Source organism: Rhodamnia argentea, chromosome 11, assembly GCF_020921035.1.
Source record: "Rhodamnia argentea isolate NSW1041297 chromosome 11, ASM2092103v1, whole genome shotgun sequence".
Classification (NCBI taxonomy): Eukaryota; Viridiplantae; Streptophyta; class Magnoliopsida; order Myrtales; family Myrtaceae; genus Rhodamnia; species Rhodamnia argentea.
Genome location: NC_063160.1, coordinates 21,123,842 through 21,142,294, shown reverse-complemented (window position 1 = coordinate 21,142,294; position 18,453 = coordinate 21,123,842). Strand labels below are relative to the sequence as shown.

Below are 18,453 nucleotides of genomic sequence, written 5' to 3'. Positions count from 1 at the left end.
TACATTGCAGGCCTCTTATTGACGGCCTTCATGGGTATGCAATGGGAATAGCATTTATCTGCTCAATAGAGACATAGGTGCAAAAAATTTCATCCAGAAAGTATCGCCACTCCTCTGGACTCGAATTCTTTAGCATGGCACGAAATATTTACAGCGGTTCCCGTATCTTTCAATTAGTCATCTATCGAGGAGAGCCCACTTGCTAAAAGATGACATTTACCATGGGCAGAAGTAACTTATATCCATCCGGTGACACAATTGGAATAACAAAATTTATCTCCTGTCTACAACCGTATCTAATCTGTATATGTAACTCAGGAGACAAACTTTGCCTTACATTATGCATATCTGTTCTCTGCAATAGTAAGCAAAAACATGGTCAGAAATCTTATAGATGTTCCGGACCCATGTATCAGTTGGCCTCACATTCACATCAAGCTCGATTACTCAACCTGCACCACAGAATCTTTAGCTGGTTTTCCAGTGGCATGTGAAGAGAAAGGACATTATGTACATCAACCACTAGACACCACACAAATTTTCAGCCTCTCGTGTTTCCTGATCAGTCAGAAAAACATTCTTTTTTCCTGGCTATTCCGTCATATTTGTATGTGTAATTATTGTCTCCGCACAGTTGGGCAGAATTCTGTTCTGCCAAATTCTGGTCCAATGGAAGATTTCTCAACAATCATGTGATACTTCAAGTAACCTGCACCATTTAGTCTTCAACTTACCCTCTCCAGCCAGCTTCATTTTAGGCCAATGTGGATCTGCTTCTTTATTTAGAAGAGGACAACCTCTAAGTTACAGACAAATGCCAAAATATTGATACAAATAGAGTATGAAAATTAAGAAACAAATTATAAGAAATACCAAACTGTTTTACCGGTCTTTGAGTTCTAAGTATTAGTTAAAATTGGTTTACAAATGTTTCAATCTCAGATATGCCCAATTCATGAGCACAACCTCGGTTTTTTTTTTTTTTTTCGGTCGGAGACCTCAGGTTTATGTCCTAGTAAATGTGGCTTCTTCAACAATTAAGTCAATGAATTTGGAGGCGCTGGCCACAGACCAAGCAATCAGAGCTCTGAGTAGAGCTCATTCTGAAAACTTTTAACAATTCCTTATTCCGTTTCAGAGATGATTCTCCACAAATTGCAAGTTCTTTTCTTTTTTTTTTGTATCCACCCTTCTTGTCTTTCTGGCGGTCCCTTGCATAGGTTTCTTAGGCCGGATGTGGTGGAACCCAGAATGCACTCTAACAAAAAATGAAAGTCTCAATCAATAACAGAGTTTCTGATGATGAGTAGGAAGACAGGACCATGTGAAACGTCAGGTGAATATGTTTCCTGCTCAAACCGGAGACCAAATGCCTCCCACACCACTCGTTCTAACATTCCCATATCTTATATATAGATGCATTTCTTCTTTCACAGTCATTACCAAAGCCCTTGAGGTCTCTCAGCTAGCAAAACATTCTTTTTTTCTTCATCAAAGAATTTGCCATCTTCATTTTCTCCGGGGGGAACATATGGCCATTCACTTGTCAACTATTATGCATGCCAAGCAGATTCTCCGGCGATCTCTTCTCATCAGCAGGGAAGCAGTCTCGGTCCCAAAAGGCTACCTTGCAGTTTATGTTGGAGAAAGACAGAAGAAGAGATATGTAGTGCCAGTATCGTTCTTGAATCAGCCTTTGTTTCAGGACTTGCTCCGCAAGGCCGAGGAAGAATTTGGCTTCGATCATCCTATGGGCGGTATCACAATTCCTTGCACAGAAGACACATTCATTGCCCTCACTTCGCAGTTGAGTCGATCGTGAGAGGAGATAAACAAGGCAAAAACAATTTTTTCTAATATGAGATGCTAATCCCATGTACAGTCCTTTGATGTATTTCTGTAGCAACCTTATACTAAATGTACGTGATCAGTGGAAAATTTGCTCTTTCAGTCATCTGAACTGCAGAAGTGAAGAGTCGCTCCGTTCCAATTTTCCATGCAATGTAGGTCAGGAGTCATTGGGTAACATGTCAGTCTGCAATCAGTTTTCAGCAGATGCAGCCCACATAGATGTGAATAAAACATCGCAACAGCGAAACTTAAAGATTTTACTCTGGACTATAAATGGTACTGATGTCTATAATCCTGTCTTCTGATAGAGGAGACTACAGTATTTTAAAGTAAAAGTCATACACAAAAATAAAATCTAGACAGAAGATCCTAACGCAGAAGTAAAATGTCCATCGAGGCAGCTAGATTTTACTCCCAATGCTCGTGAACTTGTCGATTCACTAGAATGCTGAATGATTTTTTGGTTCTTAAGGAGCAGATTCATTCAGTAGGTCATGCAACCAAACTGCCAGCCAACATGACAAGACTTACATTGCAGGCCTGTTATTGACAGCCTTCAAAGGGGACACAATGGGAGTAGCATGTATCTGCTCAATAGAGACACTGGTGAAAAATATGTCATATAGAAAGTATTGACACTCCTCTGGAGCGGGGTTATCCTCGGAGTCTCTAGCATGGCACAAAAAATTTACAGCGGTTCTAGAGTCTTTCAGTTAGTCATCTATTGAGGAGAGCCCACTTGCTAAAAACTAACATTTACCATGAGCTGAAGTAACTTATATCCATTCGGTGACACCATTGGAATAACAAAAGTTAATTCCCATCCACATCTGTATCTAATCTTTGTATGTTATTCATGAGATAGTGGGCACCATATTAGGCAGACACACTTTACCCTACATTATGCATATCTGTTGTCTGCAATAGTGAGCAAAAACATGGTCAGAAATCTTAGAGATGTTCCGGACCCATGTATCAGTTGGCCTCACATTTACATCAAGGTCGATTACTCGATCTGCACCTTCGAATCTGTAGCTGGTTTTCCATTGGCTTGTGAAGAGAAAGGACATTATGTACCTCAACCACCAGACACCACACAGATTTTCAGCCTCTTGCTTTTCTTGATCAGTCAGAAAAACATAACCATGTGATTTCCTCAATATCAGGCCCTCCCTAGACCCCTCCCGCACTCAAACGCTGCCATATATTAAATTTTGAGAGCATTTAGTTTTCAAACCCTTCTAGATATGCCCTTTACCAGAAGAGAATTTTCTTCAAGAAGCATAAAATTCTTTGTCCTCACCGCTTTTTAAGTTGCACATGCAGAAATCTTTTGCATTTTCTTAGTGATTGTGCAACATCATGGGTATCAGATTGCCCAGTTCTCTACAAGCGAAGAAATTGTTAGTCAAACCATTGTGGTGGTGAGAAAAGCCGCTTCAGCTCCTCTGAATGTGCCAAGAGTTTTCTTCACGATCGATGTTGGAGAAACTCCGAAGCATTTCGGGGTCCCAATAACCTATTTAAGCTAGCCTTCATTCCAGGATTTGCTAAGCAGATCCGAAGAAATATGCCACTTCGATTATCCGACAGGAGGGCTAATGGTTCTTTGTGAAAAGGTTCTTGCTTGACATGGTCAAAGAAAACGAACATTCTGAAAAAATTCCTGATGACAAATTTTCATTTTATGCCCCTGGTGGCTTAATGCCTTTGTTACCTAGCTAGTCATCTCACTTAACTTTGACAACTATGGGAGGATCGGTTTCGTCCTCTTAACAACCGGGAGATCCAATCTTAAGGTGAAAAGCTAAGACTGAGAAAGCCTTTGGAAAGATGCAAACAACTTTAGGTGAATGTGATTTTCCAAATTGCAATACATATTCACGTCATATCTTGCTAATAACGCTTCGGACACGATGACCTACTTCAATACGTTATAAGTCTTCTCTGTAACACTTGGAATTTTCAATCTCCCGTTGCAATAGGGGTAAAATAGCTGTGACAGGACAAAATATACTTTCACAGCAAGACAATCTACTTTTAAAAGATGAATACTCATGTGTTAAGTGATGCCACCATAAATGAAGAAAGGCAGTTGGTTTTTTCTCTCTCCTTTGAGTCTGATGACAAGGTTATATAATTGAAGTGTGGTAATGATCTAGAGGTACAGATCTAGATCGGTAAGGTTATATTGTTTTAGGAGATTAGGCACTTTCTTCGGCATCCAGAAATGGATCATTGCTTTCTTCAGCCTTTTTTTTTCTGGCTTCCCATTACATTCTTAAGTTCAATTATTGTCTCCAAAACAGTTGGGCAGAGCTCTGTTGTGACAAACTGCGGTACAACGGAAGATTTCTCGATAATCATGTGATACTTCAAGTAACCTGCACCAGTTAATCTTCCGCTTACTCTGCAGCCAGCTTCACGTTAGGCCAATGTGGAGCTGCTTCTGCATTTAAAAGAGGACAACCTCTCAGTAACAGAAGAATGCCTTAACATTGCTACAAATAGAGTAAATGCCAGGAGAAAAAAAATTTCATGGAAATGAAGTACCCGGATGCTTTATCGGTCCTTGAGTTTTAGGTATGTTAACAGATATGACTAACTGATGAGCAGGACGTCTGGCTTGTGTCCTATTAGAAGTTTGGCTTCTTCAACAAATAAGTCATAAATCCTGAAAACTTTCTGGTGGTCCCTTGCACAGGTTTCTTATGCTGGACGTGGTAGGGCATAGAGTGCACTCTAACAAAGAACAGAAGTCTCAATCAATGTCAAAGTTCCTGATGATGAGTTGGAAGACAGGACCATGTGAACCTTCAGGTGAATATGTCTCTTGATCAAACCAGAGAACAGATGCCTCACACGCCACTCATTCTAACATTCCCATATCTTATATATAGATGCATTTCTTTTTTCAGAGTCATACCAAGCCCTCGAGATCTCTCAGCTAGAAAAACATTTTCTTTCTTCATCAAAGAATTTGCCATCTCCTTCATTTTCTCCGTATAACATATGGCCATTCACTTGCCGAGTATTATGCATGTGAAGCAGATTCTCCGGCGATCTCTTCTCATCAGCAGAGAAGCCGCCTCAGTCCCAAAAGGCTGCCTTGCAGTCTATGTTGGAGAGAGACAGAAGAAGAGATACGTGGTGCCCATATCGTTCTTGAATCAGCCTTTGTTTCAGGACTTGCTCAGTAAGGCCGAGGAAGAATTTGGCTTCGATCATGCTATGGGCGGTCTCACAATTCCTTGCACAGAAGACACATTCATTGCCCTCACTTCGCGGTTGAGTCAATCGTAAGAGGAGATAAGCAAGCCAAAAACAATTTTGTGTAATATTAGCAAATCCCATGCACATTCCTTTTACGTATTTCTGTAGCAAACTTGTACTGAATGTACCATTCAAAAGAGATCAATGGAAAATTTGCTCTTTCAGTCATCTGAACTGCAGAATTGAGAACTGATTGAATTCCCATTTGCTAAGCAACTTAAGTCAAAAGTTATCGGGAAACATGTCAGTCTGCAATCAATATTCAGCAGATGCAGCCCACACATATGCAAATCAAACATCGCGGTTGCTAAAACTTATGGACTTCACTTTTGGACTATGGACAGTGCTACTGTCTATAATATTATATTCTGATAGACAAGATTGCAGTAACGAAATCTAGACAGAAAATCCCAATGCGATAGTAAAAATTCCATCGAGGTAGCTGGATTTTACTCCAACCCTCCTAGACTTGTTGATTCACTGGAATGCTGAATAATTTTTTCCGGTCTTGTGGAGCAGATTCATTGACATTCATTCAGTAGGTCATGCCACTGAAATGGCAGCCACCTTGACAATTTGCCCTTTACTTACATTGCAGGCCTCGCGGATGGCCTTCAAGGGCATGCAATGAAAGTAGCATTTATCTGCTCAAAAGAGACACTGGCGAAAAAATTGTCATCCAGGAAGTATCGCCACTTCTCTGGAAGCAGGGTTTTCCTTAGATGCTTTAGCATAGCATGAAAATTTCACAGTAGTTCCCGCATGTTTCAGTCAGCCATCTATCACGGAGAGCCCACTTGCTAAAACCAAACAGTCACCATGAGCTGAAGTAACTTATATCCATGCGGTGACCCAATTGGAATAAAATAGGAATAGTTCCTATCAACATCTCTATCTAATATTTGTATGTGGTTCAGGAGATAGTGGGCACCAAATTAAGCAGACAAACTTCGGCCTACATTATGCATGTCTGTGTTCTCTGTAATAGTGAGCAAAAACAAGGTCAGAAATCTTAGAGATGTTTCGGACCCATGTATTGGTTGGCCTCTCATTTTCATCGAGATCGGTTACTTGACCTGCACCTGCAAAACTTTAGCTGGTTTCCCATTGGCTTGTGAAGAGACCGGACACAATGTACCTCAACCACTGGACACCACACAGATTTCAAGCCTCGTGTGTCTTGATCCGTCAGAAAAACATAACCATGTGATTTGCTCAATATCATGCCCTCCCTAGACCCCAGCACTTAACCATCTATTAAATTTCAAGAGCATTTAGTATTCAAACTGTTCTACATTAAACCTTCACCAGAAGAGAATTTCATCAAGAAGCAGAAAGCTTTTTGCCTTCACCTCCTTTCAGGTCACACGCAGAAATCTTTCGCATTTTCCTAGTCCTTGCGCAAAATCATGGGTATCAGATTGCCCGGTTCTCTACCAGCAAAGAAGTTTTTCAGTCAAACCCTTATGGCGGCGAGAAAAGCCGCTTCAGCTCCGCTGGATGTGCCAAAAGGTTACTTCACGGTCTATGTTGGAGAAACTCAGAAGCGTTTCGTGGTCCCAATATCCTATTTAAGCCATCCTCCATTCCAGGGTTTGCTAAGCAGATCTGAAGAAGAATACGGCTTTGATCATCCGACGGGGGGGCTAACAATTCCTTGCGACGAGGAGACTTTCATCAGCATCACTTCTTGCTTATCATGGACATAGAAAAACGAAGATCCTGAAACGATTCCTGATGACAAATCTTTTAACTTTGCCTCTGGCGGCTTAACGCCTCTGTTGGCTATCTAGTTTGTCTTACTTAACTTTGACGACTATAGGAGGATCTGTTCCGTCCTCTTAAGAACTAGGAGATCCTATCAAGGTGAAAAGCTAAGACTGAGAGTATTTTACTCTCACTTGGCTTGACCGTAATGTGCAATTTTGCTTCTGATTGACCATAATGTACAGTATTCTCCTGTTGATCATGTTGTACATTTTGTGTTACGTGTAGCCCGGTACTTCCAAAAGAGAGCATATAAAAGTTTCTCTTTCGTCGTAGGCCAAACGGTCTTGCACATATAAATTCACTTGAATGAACCGTTAAACCGTGCTAATAGCATTACCCATGTCCAACCAAAGTTCATGGAGTGTTAACGCGATCGGTCGCTTCTTGCATCATTCCCCACGGACCAAGACCCTGACATCGATCAAGAAATGGCATGCCCACCTGCTCACAACGGGGTTACTTCTCTTGTCCCCAAGCATCCAAGCCAAACTCATCTTCTCATACGCTGCATGCGTTCCAAGAACCAACCTTCAAATATTGACTAAGTTGTGCAAGTTCTTGATCCCCAACAGAGACCCAGTACCCTTCAATATTCTGATATCTCAGTTTGCTCGAAATGGGTTTGCCCCATATGCACTAAAGACCTTCTCTTTCATGCATTTCAATGGTGTTCTTTTAGATTCATATGCTCTATGCAGCACTTTGACGGCTTCGTCCGACGATGAGGGTGTTATTTTCGGTAAACAGATGCATGCCCTCATCTTGAGGTTAGGTTGGTCGTCCAGTGTTTTTGTTAATGGTGCTCTGATCGATTTGTATGCAAAATCATCATTGGTTGATGATGCGGCACAGCTGTTTGATGAAATTCCTGTAAAGAACACTGTTTGTGCCAATGCTCTACTGTCTGGTTATATCGATGCTAAGATGTGGTCAGAGGGGCTCAAAGTGGCTAGAAACATGCCTCTCTTGAATTTACATCAGGATCATTTCACATTGTCAGCGATGTTAAGGGCATCCACTGGACTGTCTGCAGTTGAGTTGGGAAGGCAGGTTCATGGCTGCCTTGTTCGCACAGTTTACGATTCTGAGAACGATTTGTTTTTGCAGAGTTCACTGATTGAAATGTATGGTAAATGTGGCTTAGTAGAAAAGGCTTGTCAAGTATTTGCTTTGGCTGGAAATGGAGGAGAGGGAAAGAATGACCTTGTTCTTTGGACTTCCATGTTGGATGCTTACGGAACAAATGGTTGTTATGGCAAGGTGATAGGATTGTATAAAGAAATGCTGATAAAAGGGATCAAGCCAGATGAGGTAGCCTTTGTGACTGTTATTGCAGCTTGTGCTCGAACTGGTAAAGTGGCACTTGGGATTGAATTTTTCGAATCAATTCGAAATGAGTACAACGTGAAGCCTACCCAAGAGCACTACAGTTGTCTGGTGGATCTTCTTTCTAGGGCAGGTGAGTTGGATAGAGCATGGAAGCTTCTTGACGAGATGCTTCAGAAGGGGTTTGGCGGTACTGATTCGATGTGGGGGGCTCTTCTCAACGCTTGCTTGGACAGTGGGAACGTTGAACTGGGAAAATTGGCTGCTCAAAGAGCACTTGAGTGGGATCCTCAAAATGCTGGAATTTATATATTGCTATCAAACTTATATGCTAGATTTGGCATGTGGGATCAGATTGGATCGTTGAGGGGATTAATGAAAGAAAAAAGGTTGAAGAAAGATACTGGATGTAGTTGGATTGAGGTCACAAATTAAATTGGGTTCGATTTGGATAAACTATGAAGAAGTGGTTTCTACTTCTGCTTGGAGTATGACCATGCTTAATTAAGCGTAGTTCAAATGGCTTTCTTGCAGAACAGCTTGAAATTGGAGGCATAGATGCACGTACAATATACAGAGATGGACTGCATTTCAAAGAGAAAGCTGATAGGAGAACCTGGCGTATGACTTTGGAATTAGACAACATTCTTAAAAGTCAAATGTCTTTGACAAGGTTGACATGAATCGTAAGACTAGAGGTAGTCAAATGGAATAGTCGGAGAATTAGATTCTAATCTCAATTTGTTTGAAGGTGCTTGAAAAGGATTTGCATACTGATGTTGCAGCTAGTTGTCCCGTATAGGTGCTTTGCATAGTAAATATTGCCAATGAAAAGGAAAAAAGGTGGCAAAATGACGTAAGCCTCGGCACTACTTTTAGAAGAAGATAAGCTATGACAACACGCAGCTGCTTGTGAGGTAGTCAGGACTATTATCACACTTTTGATTATTTGTGACTAGTAATTATAAACATGCTACATATATGGTTTATGACTCATCTCTTGTAGTAAGAACTACACTCAAGAAACACTTACAGTTTTTGCCTCTTGTTCTGTAAAACTACTCCCATAGGACCCCAAAAGAGATGCATATTGTATCGCCCATTCCTTCCGTCCATTGTTAGGATGTGATAATTACTGACTTCTCCTGGATTGAGCTCTTTACCTTGTCTTTGCATTTTCTAGTAGCTCTTCAATTTTCTATGCTTCTGTTGAAAAATCATAAGTTTCATCGCCAGCTTTACGGGTAGTGCTTTGAAAGCCAAAATGGACTTTGAGCAGGAGAACAACCTCCACCCCACTCTTATTTCTGGCTTTGTACTACACCATAATTGTTCTGAACCATAGACCACTCAAGGCCATTATCAATGTTGCAGGCTCAGTCTGTCAAATTGAGATTTCAAGTTGAACGAGTCTTCACCAACGGCAAAATGACTGTCAATGAGCCTGCGACAACCTTGACAAAGTGCCACGGGGGGTTACCAGATGCTAAACCATCTGCTTCCTCATACTACAACCACGGTAACAACAATACTAATGTTGATAATTTAACCTCCCAAAGAGTTATCATCCTTCATTTACTTGGAATAACATAGAAGTTGGAGAACAATGCAACTTGGTGATAAAATAATAGAGTTTTGATGTCTGATTTTTGCTGAGCATTTCACGTCGAAAATTATTTAACTCTTTGTATGTTAGTAGACCGTAAATGCAGTGGTCTCATTATAAAATGTCAACTAGAAGAATTTACATGTGTAATTATTATCCTGAATCTAGTATAGATGAGAAGATAATATCTATTTTTGAAATAGCAAATACTGTTTTGCCTTGAACTAGTAATAGAACTAAGCATAGTTACTTTTTGGCAGTAAGTCCATAATTAACCATTGCTCGACAGTGCTACTCTGCCAGTGGACCATAAGAATTGCCATATTTTCATGGCACACTTGTGATTCCTTTTCCTTCATAAAATAAGGAGGGAAAGGAAATTTTATGTTGATCTTTGAATCACTTATTAGGCTTTAATACTCGTGATTTTGTTCATGGAAGATAATCGAGCAGGATACAGTCATGAATGTCATTTTGTCCCATGACACCTATAGTTTATTGAGTAAACCTTTTGGTGTATGTGGACCTCTTGCTGCTCCAGCTTGAATATTTCGGGCTCAACAACTCTGCTCTGAATGGATGTTTGCTTTTGGAATCCTAACATACCCTGTAGCAGCATCGCCAATGGGAAATGCTACAGTTTTTCTTCAGTGATAACCCCCCAAATCTGTTTAGGTATCTTCTGGTTCGGGGTCTACATTTGAAATAAAGCAATTTTAGCTTGCAGTTCAAGCTTTGACAATGGAGTGTATATTTTTGCCTCCATTTGATTTATTATTGTTTAACAGTGAAATTTACTTTCAGTTTGAAAATTGTCCAGCAGATAGCTTATGGATGGCTCTCCTCTTACCTTTTAAAATAAAACGAGGCACTGCTTTTTTGCATTTTCCATATTTCACAAATTTAATGCAGCTTATCGTACCCCACATTCTCAATAGGGTACTTTTGTACTTCAATTCTTTTCTAGCCATATGGAGAGCAGGAAAGGCAACTTGAACTGATTTCGACACAATTGGAACTTAAAACAGCCGCCGACTAATGTCGATTTCATTCATGCAACAAGTGTGTTTCCATACTACCATAATTGCTTATCCACAATCGAAAATTGCAACTTAGCATAGCATCCTAAATCGCAAGCTGGTTTTTATTTTTTTTTTATAAATATCAAGAGAGAAAGGACGTTTCAAAACTCTAGCTTATGAAATCACTGAGATGTTGACGAAAATTCACTCCATGATTTTTTAGGCGCCCTTTTGCAGGAACTTTAAGTTGGAAAGGCTAAATTGAGAAATGAAAATGGGTTCAAATCAAGCCACTCTCGCCTTTGGACAGGTCACCGACAGTCTTTAGTTTCTAGTGTGTTTGAAGGTAGGATGTCAATCACTTAGAATAACCACTTCTCCAAGCAGGTGATGTATTATGTGTGCACAGGGAATTCTCATGAAAATTAGAAAGCATGGATGGAAGTATGATGTAGTTGTTTGCTTGCATCTCGCTTTTTTCATGAAATGATTTTTCAGTTTACTCCTCGGATTACAGGTGGAATTTCAATTGTTGTTTGTATGTCCTTATTTTGTGCGACATTTCTCACTCCTTGTATAAAATGATTCTCCAGCTTTGGCCAATGTTCCTTCAATTTCAAGTGATTACTTCCTACTTTGAAATGTTCAAACGGGTACCGGCCGGTGCAGGTGAATTGCCGATTTATGCTCTTTCCTCGCTTAAAGGGAGCTACCCAGAGGTACCATGTGCAGAACACATTACCCCCATCTGGCTTTCAGATGCTCATGTGGATCAGTATTCATTCGTAATCTTATTGTAGAATCTTTTGTCAAGTACTTGACCTTACAATGGTGTCCTTGAGATGAGGGTCTAGTCCATGTCAATAAAGTTGAGGACCCTTTTGAAGGTACTTCTGTTAGTCATTTTTGATGTTCTGAGGAAAAAATAAAAAAGACAGGAAATGGTGAAGGGGTCATCCACTCTGGTTTTAGTAACCTGTCCAAGTACTGTCATGGTCATTTCATCATAATTCCAATTTGTCACTCATCTTGGGTTCGGTTTTTTTAGTCATTAGTCCACACGAACCTCCAGGTTTGGCTCGTGAGACCTGGATCGATAGTCTTCTCCTGCTCACAGCGAGGTAATTATCACCTTGCCCCCTTGCATTTTAAAAGTTCTTGATTTCCTGCTTCCCAGTTTTAGCACCGTGACTCCTTGCCAAGTGAAGCAAAGCCCTCGAACTCATGCATTTACGACGCGTTCAAAGTTGAGATGGTTACTCATAAGTTGTTTTCAAGTAGATGGAATGATCTCATCCTCTCAGAGGACATTACTTTGTTGTCCGGATATGGAGGTTTTGGGGGCAAGGTAACATGGCCTTCATGTGCCAAACGCAGCCTCAGTCAGAATCAACTCCAAAAGGAAGAAAAGAATCGTGCTTGTCCTTGGCTATGGTCCTGCGGATCACCGCATGTCACTGGAGTGAGAATGGTGGGCCTATGTACTTGGTTTTGTTGTACCAAAGCAATCTCATTCACAGAACATGAAGGCCTTCATACTCTCTCTCTCTCTCTCTCTCTCTCTCTCTCTCTCTCTCTCTCTCATGACAGACCTTTTCCATGAATTGCAGTTGAATCTGAGTTCTTATGTGACAAATTCTAAATTCTTCTTCTTTTTTGAGTAATTTTTAGCTGGCAAGTTCAGACACAGGGAGGAAAAGTCAGTGTGTCTTAGAGATGCTGGTCATTTCACCAACTTCCTCTGTTGAATGTTGTCTGGGCCTTGAGGCATGTGGGGACTCGTTATGTGCTGTACTGGGCATCCCTTGAGCCTGCCTCTGGAGAGAAACAAAATTACAAGGCACAAAATGGCTGGAATTCGACGGCATCATTCAAAGCCATTTCACATATACTGCACCTCGCTTTGTCGCCATAGAACATCGATAGACATAAATCTTCTTGAAGCCTGAAACTGGTTGAAGATATCAGTGGTTCATATTCAAAATTTTAAAGTATTTTATTTACTTTCGTCCCATTTAATCATTTTTTTTTCGTTCGACCGTCGGCGGTGTCATTCAAGCAACCATGCAGGACCACATATCTAAAAACAATGAAGAGATTATTTTCCTTTCTTTCCATGCTGTCCGAATTCTTATCTCAGCACATTGTAGCACTGGATGATCAGATATATAGGGGACATATGTTGTTGAGTCCAGAATCTATTGAGCAGAGTATTATGCAACAACATTATTTATCTCATCCGTGAGCTACGCATCGTTTGTTGTTTCAGCGAAGCACGTAATCGGCAAGTTAAGACTATAACGCAATCGTTATTATAGGTAATTTTGTTCTTCCTGATATGGCGAACTCGATCGAGGAAGACCAACTTGTTCCAGAGTCTAGTCGTGGCAAATTTTGAATCGAGCCCTCTGATGTGTGAACTTAGAGTTCGAGCGCGCGCATGTGAACGTGGCTCGACGACGATGATCTTAATCATAGGGGTGGGTATGATTTCAAGATAGAACCAGGAACCGGATAACTGGATCATGACTGGTTGAACCGGTGGGAACCAATTTGGTTCCAGGATATGTATGATAGGTTACAGGTTTCAAAAATTGGAGAACCGGTTTCGACCTTTAGGTTTCATGACCTGGAACAAATCTTTATATTTTTCTTGTTTTATGTCTTCGCGCGATTATATAGTATTGCATGGTGTCCGATGATGAATATTTAATCTAGAATCACTAGTCTAAGCTTCCATTTCCAGCGATATTCATGAATGAGACTTTTACATTGTTAATATTTCATCTTCTTGTTGTGTCTAAATAGGAATTGTGATCAGTGAATTGTAGCAGCAAATGGTAGTCATTAAAAGTGATGATTCACTATAATCGTTCAATTGAGAATACAGGTATAGATCCTAAAAACGATTTTGGAACTTGTAACGGGTAGGTTCTAGGTTTTAGGGTATGCATGGTACGTTTTAGATTCCAAAATTGGAGAACTGATTTCGATGGGTGAGTATCAAGTTCCAAGTGAAACCTGAACTGACTCTGAACAAGCTCATCTCTACTTAGTTCCATCTCCAGTTGCCAACTTGACAATAAATAGAGAAAAAGTCCTTTTTTTCCCCCTTCAAAATGCAATTTGCGGTGTGCATTCACATGCAAATCTGAACGGGGCAAAGGCAAGCAATTTGTCTGATCTGCAGGTCTGTTACAAGTAAAATTTTCTCACGCCCTAATTACGGTCATGAATCTTTTGATTTTCAGACTTGAATGAAAATAGACATTGATTTTTCTTTCTATAAATATCCACTGGACATCTTTGGAAGAACAAGAACTATATGAGATCGTGTGGGTCGTCGTCGTTTCGGGGAGTCACGAGTGACATAGTCATGTCATAATTATCAAAGCACGCATCTGCATAAAGGAATCGCCCCTGATTTCAGATGGAGAGTTTCAGGATTGCATTATTTATTTGAAATAGCCATATCATAACTGTGGGGCTGTGCTATCACCCTACTTTGGTTACATCTTAGGAGAAGAATACCGTACGATACAGGGATAAGTACAACCATAACTTTCATACGGCATTCACTTGAGTATCATAACTTTTTTTCGATCACTTAAGTATCATAATTTCTAAAAAAATGTTCACTTAAGTGTCATAACTTTCAATCGATCACTTGAATGCCAATTTGTTTATTGAAACATTTACCCAAGTGCCGCAAATCCGACATGGCATAGCACTTGTGGTGAACGTTTTTAAAAAAGTTATGGCACTCAAATAATCGATTGAATTGGACCAAAAAAAATGATCGATTGAAATATTATACGACACTGAAATGATCGAGAAAAAGTAATGGCACTTAAGCGAGTGCTGTATATAAGTTATAGTGCTCAAGTGATCGAAAAAAAAATTATGACACTCAAGTGAGCGCCGTATGAAAGTTATAGCACTTGTGATGTATATTTGGCAATCCTTTGACTACTTCTGGAATGAATCTCTACATATGATCTTCTACTGAAGCAAAAATGCAAAATAAAAAAAAAAAAAAAAGCTTCACACCTGTCGCATTTTCTACTAATCAAATGCATACCAAGATTGCTTTGATTACCTGTAGGCGTAGGCTGTGGCAATGTCAGTTTTGCATGAGACACTTAAAAATTTAGGCCAAAGTGATCTCCCAAGTTGGAAGTTAGCGGGGAAAGGAACAAAAAAAAAATCCTAAATTTATTACATTGGCCCCAGGTGATGGCGTCACGGCCTCACCCGGCTCCCGCAAGGGCCGCGAAGCCCTAGCCTGGCTAGATCTAGCGAGGGCGTTGCGGCACTCGTTGGCACCAGGCGAGGGTTGCCAACCCCAATTAAAAAAAAAAAGAAATGCAAGAAAAAAGAAGGAAAAAAGGAAAAGATCAAAAAAATTATTTAAAATATTAAATAGTATTAAAAATATTCACGTCAACGCCAACCGTGCTACGTAGGACCATCGACATCCACATCAACGATTTCCAATCAAAATTGACTAGATTGACTTAATCGACACAAATATAAAAAGGTTTAGAACTCAATTAGCATCAATGCAAAAGGTTTAGAACTCAATTAGCATCAATGTAATAGGTTTAAGACTTTTTTGACACTTTTTCCCGAAGTTAACGGCATTTGAAAGTTCGGACCAAAATTGTCCCCCCCCAAAAAGATGCCCTTTCTAGTTTCTAGTAAAGAAATCCGGGTATTCGACTAGAAAACTTTGGTACGTACCAACGTAACCAAAGTAGCGACGGCTATTCCCAATAAACATAGGAAACTCTAATCTGCTGGCTACCAAAAATAAAAAGAAAAAATGAAAGTGATCGGAGAAGGAAAGGGGAGTTCGTGTTGCCCTTAGGAGGGGCCAACATAGAAGAAGCAAAACCCAAATGGGCTTCGCCCCCACCATGTCCTTCCACACTTAAAACACAAACCCCGTCAATCCCGTGCCCATGTCCTCCGTCCATCTATCACGTAACATGCCGCCGTGATATCATAAACCGATCGAGCTTTCGCCATATAATTTAATGTGATTTCCACATGATAATTGAGAAGAGAAGATGAGTTCATCTATTTCATAACGTAGCGTCACCGAGTCACGCCTCAAAAGGCCTTCCTTTTATCCTTGCCATTCTCGTAACTTAAGTCTCATAAATACCCCCACCCCCAATCCAATCACCTCCTCTTCACTCCTCGCTCGCACCACCTTCCTTCGTTCTTTACCCGCTCCTCGACAGCTCTCTATCCTCATCATTAATGGCTCACAAGAAATCCCACAAGCTGCCTCAGCCCGCGGTCCTCAAGCAGATCCTCAGGCGGTGCTCGAGCCTCGGCAGGAGGCCGAACAACGGCTTCGACGAGGGCGGCCTCCCCCTCGACGTGCCCAAGGGACACTTTGCGGTCTACGTCGGCGAGAACAGAGCCCGGCACATCGTGCCGATCTCCCTCTTGACGCGCCCCGAGTTCCAATGCCTCCTCCGGCGGGCCGAGGAGGAGTTCGGGTTCGACCACGACATGGGCCTCACGATCCCATGCGAAGAAGTGGTCTTCCGGTCTCTCACGTCGATGATCAGATGACGGAGCGGGAGACGGGCCAAGAAAGGAGCAGCAACACGTACATTGATGCGTTGTTTGCGTCTTCTTCTTTTCCCCTACGTCTCTCTCTCTCTCTCTGGTCTTAATTCGTTGTGAATCTTGATCTTTCTGATTTCTTTTTTTGGGTTATTTTTTAGCCTTATGGGTTCTTATTTCTGACGACTGTAACCCGAATGTATTTTGCGAGGAGGATTTCCTGGGGTTAATCATGTAAAGGAGGAAGTTCGTGGTTTTCCTCATGAAGGTGGATTATGTTGCCCCTTATGAGAGAAGTTGACGTTAAAGATTCATGTAATTGCCACGGTCATTTTCCAATGAAAAGTTATTTTCACTTGGGTCACTCGGATTTTGGCTTCATATCGTATGGTTGACGTGATTTTGAGGTATATCATGCACTCGAAATTCAGGAAAAATTATCCAAAAAATCATAAATCTATTATACGGTAGGACAACCAATTTAGTCTTAAACATTTCAATTATGCCAATATAACCTTAGATTATTTCACAAACAAAATTTCTATTTTTCTTTCCCTCGACCGGCCTCAGGCGAAGGCCATGTACCCTTGCATCTATTGTGTGTACATGTGTGATGCATAAACATACATACTTATTAGGTTTGATGAATCCAATCGGACATAACATGGACCTACTGAAATAGATGGTTCAAATGAACGCGAGTTGCATCCAATTAGTCCACGTAATAAGATGTTCAGATCGAAAGTTTCTGTCGACGCTCCTCTTGTTACCACTTTCCTCCTCGTGCTTTCAATTTTTCCATAGCGTGGAATGTACGTCGAGTGTCCATATTTCATCTAACAACTACAACTTTGTCAACAACGAGCGGTGGTGAGCCCTCCTTGAAGGCAAAAAACGCTCTCTCTCTCTCTCTCTCTCTCCCTCTCTCTCTCGCTGCCCCTATCCAACTTATTTAAGAAGTCCCTCAAAAATCGGACGCATCAACTTGACAAATCAATTAATGGTGAGATGAGCGTTGTACTTTGACTTTAGCTGCCACTATAAACCAACGATGCAACAGACTCATCCAGGAGAGTGGACAGGAATCCGTCATCGATCACAGCCAGGAGAACCACCCATGTCCCCATTTTTCAAAAGCTGAAGGGATGTTAGTGAAAATGAGAGGGACATAAGACGCTGTACCCCTTTCTTCTTCTTAAGCTCCTCCTTAGGTATCACGCTTGTCAGATCAAACAAGGGCCTTAACGATAACAGTTTCCCCATTTTCATTTCGACAAAACGGGCAACAGTAAAAGCCTGTGCACTTTATGCTTACAAAACATAATCAAGAGGAGAAAGAAAGAAACTCAAGCTCTGTCATGAGTTCCGTGTCCCTCCCTCTCTCTCTCTCTCTCTGTCTGAATGACTTTTGGCCAGTAATGTAATTACCAACGCCAAGGTCGATGTCATGAGTTCATTGAACATGTCTCTGTGATTCTGCGAGACGGCAGCAGCTCTTCGACCTGTGTTTTCTGTGATGAAAAGAGACGTAGCAGAGAAAATGTACGACAGAGAGAGAGAGAGAGAACTGGGCCTTTATGCTTGGTGTTATTAATGTCGAAGGTGTCTTTACTTAACAGCCACAAACTCCTCTCTGACAATTACCACCTCCTCTTCTTCAACTGCTTTCCCCGGAAAGGAAGAATATCTTCCCTGTTCCCCCACCAAAAGAGTCTCATCTTTGATTCCAGAGGATCTCCCTCCACACAATGAATATCTCTTCATGCGCAGCAGGGCATGTTATGATAATTCTCTCTCGCCCCACCGTTGCTCATATCTAAATGTTCAAACTAGTAAATGAAGTTCGGGGTTTAATATTTGAACGGTTTGATACCTTCCCTCATGCACGAGTTAAGAAATTTGGCCTGAGGTTTAAAGTATAGAAATCTATAATAGGAGAGACACCCAAAAAACAAAAAAAAAGCGACATGAAATATTAGTATTTTCTTTTTTTTTTTTTTTTAAATTTCTTTTCTTTTCTTT

General features: G+C 40.9%; 4 protein-coding genes across 7 annotated transcripts; all 4 read left to right on the top strand.

Annotated features, from left to right (window-relative positions):
• The first annotated feature begins 1,321 nt into the window (after positions 1-1,321).
• Positions 1,322-5,189, top strand: LOC115735695 (auxin-responsive protein SAUR21-like). Its single transcript, XM_030667075.2, has 2 exons — positions 1,322-1,336; positions 4,772-5,189. The coding sequence occupies exon 2, from the start codon at positions 4,864-4,866 to the stop codon at positions 5,152-5,154; it is 291 nt and encodes a 96-aa protein (XP_030522935.1). The 5' UTR covers positions 1,322-1,336; positions 4,772-4,863; the 3' UTR covers positions 5,155-5,189.
• On the top strand, positions 1,432-1,923 carry LOC115735694 (auxin-responsive protein SAUR21-like). Its single transcript, XM_030667074.2, has one exon. It carries the CDS (start codon positions 1,532-1,534, stop codon positions 1,820-1,822), a length of 291 nt encoding a protein of 96 aa, XP_030522934.1. The 5' UTR covers positions 1,432-1,531; the 3' UTR covers positions 1,823-1,923.
• A 1,662-nt stretch (positions 5,190-6,851) lies between the features above and the next one.
• On the top strand, positions 6,852-12,386 carry LOC115735687 (pentatricopeptide repeat-containing protein At1g50270-like). 4 transcript variants are annotated; one of them, XM_048272850.1, is made up of 5 exons: positions 6,852-8,893; positions 9,595-9,739; positions 11,086-11,735; positions 11,904-11,969; positions 12,130-12,386. In XM_048272850.1, exon 1 carries the CDS (start codon positions 7,234-7,236, stop codon positions 8,653-8,655), a length of 1,422 nt encoding a protein of 473 aa, XP_048128807.1. In that variant the 5' UTR covers positions 6,852-7,233; the 3' UTR covers positions 8,656-8,893; positions 9,595-9,739; positions 11,086-11,735; positions 11,904-11,969; positions 12,130-12,386. The 4 variants fall into 4 exon arrangements, with proteins under 4 accessions (XP_048128807.1, XP_048128806.1, XP_048128805.1 ...); XM_048272849.1 differs by having other exon boundaries at positions 11,904-12,386; XM_048272848.1 differs by having other exon boundaries at positions 11,086-11,969.
• Positions 12,387-16,008: 3,622 nt separating this feature from the next.
• On the top strand, positions 16,009-16,795 carry LOC115735691 (auxin-responsive protein SAUR50-like). Its single transcript, XM_030667072.2, has one exon. The coding sequence runs from the start codon at positions 16,117-16,119 to the stop codon at positions 16,435-16,437; it is 321 nt and encodes a 106-aa protein (XP_030522932.1). The 5' UTR covers positions 16,009-16,116; the 3' UTR covers positions 16,438-16,795.
• The last annotated feature ends 1,658 nt before the right edge of the window (positions 16,796-18,453 follow it).

What these genes read in the sequence shown, in the direction of transcription:
- LOC115735694 (XM_030667074.2), top strand. Translation starts at nt 1,532, where the DNA reads ATGGCCATTCACTTGTCAACTATTATGCATGCCAAGCAGATTCTCCGG.
- LOC115735691 (XM_030667072.2), top strand. Translation starts at nt 16,117, where the DNA reads ATGGCTCACAAGAAATCCCACAAGCTGCCTCAGCCCGCGGTCCTCAAG.
- LOC115735695 (XM_030667075.2), top strand. Translation starts at nt 4,864, where the DNA reads ATGGCCATTCACTTGCCGAGTATTATGCATGTGAAGCAGATTCTCCGG.
- LOC115735687 (XM_048272850.1), top strand. Translation starts at nt 7,234, where the DNA reads ATGTCCAACCAAAGTTCATGGAGTGTTAACGCGATCGGTCGCTTCTTG.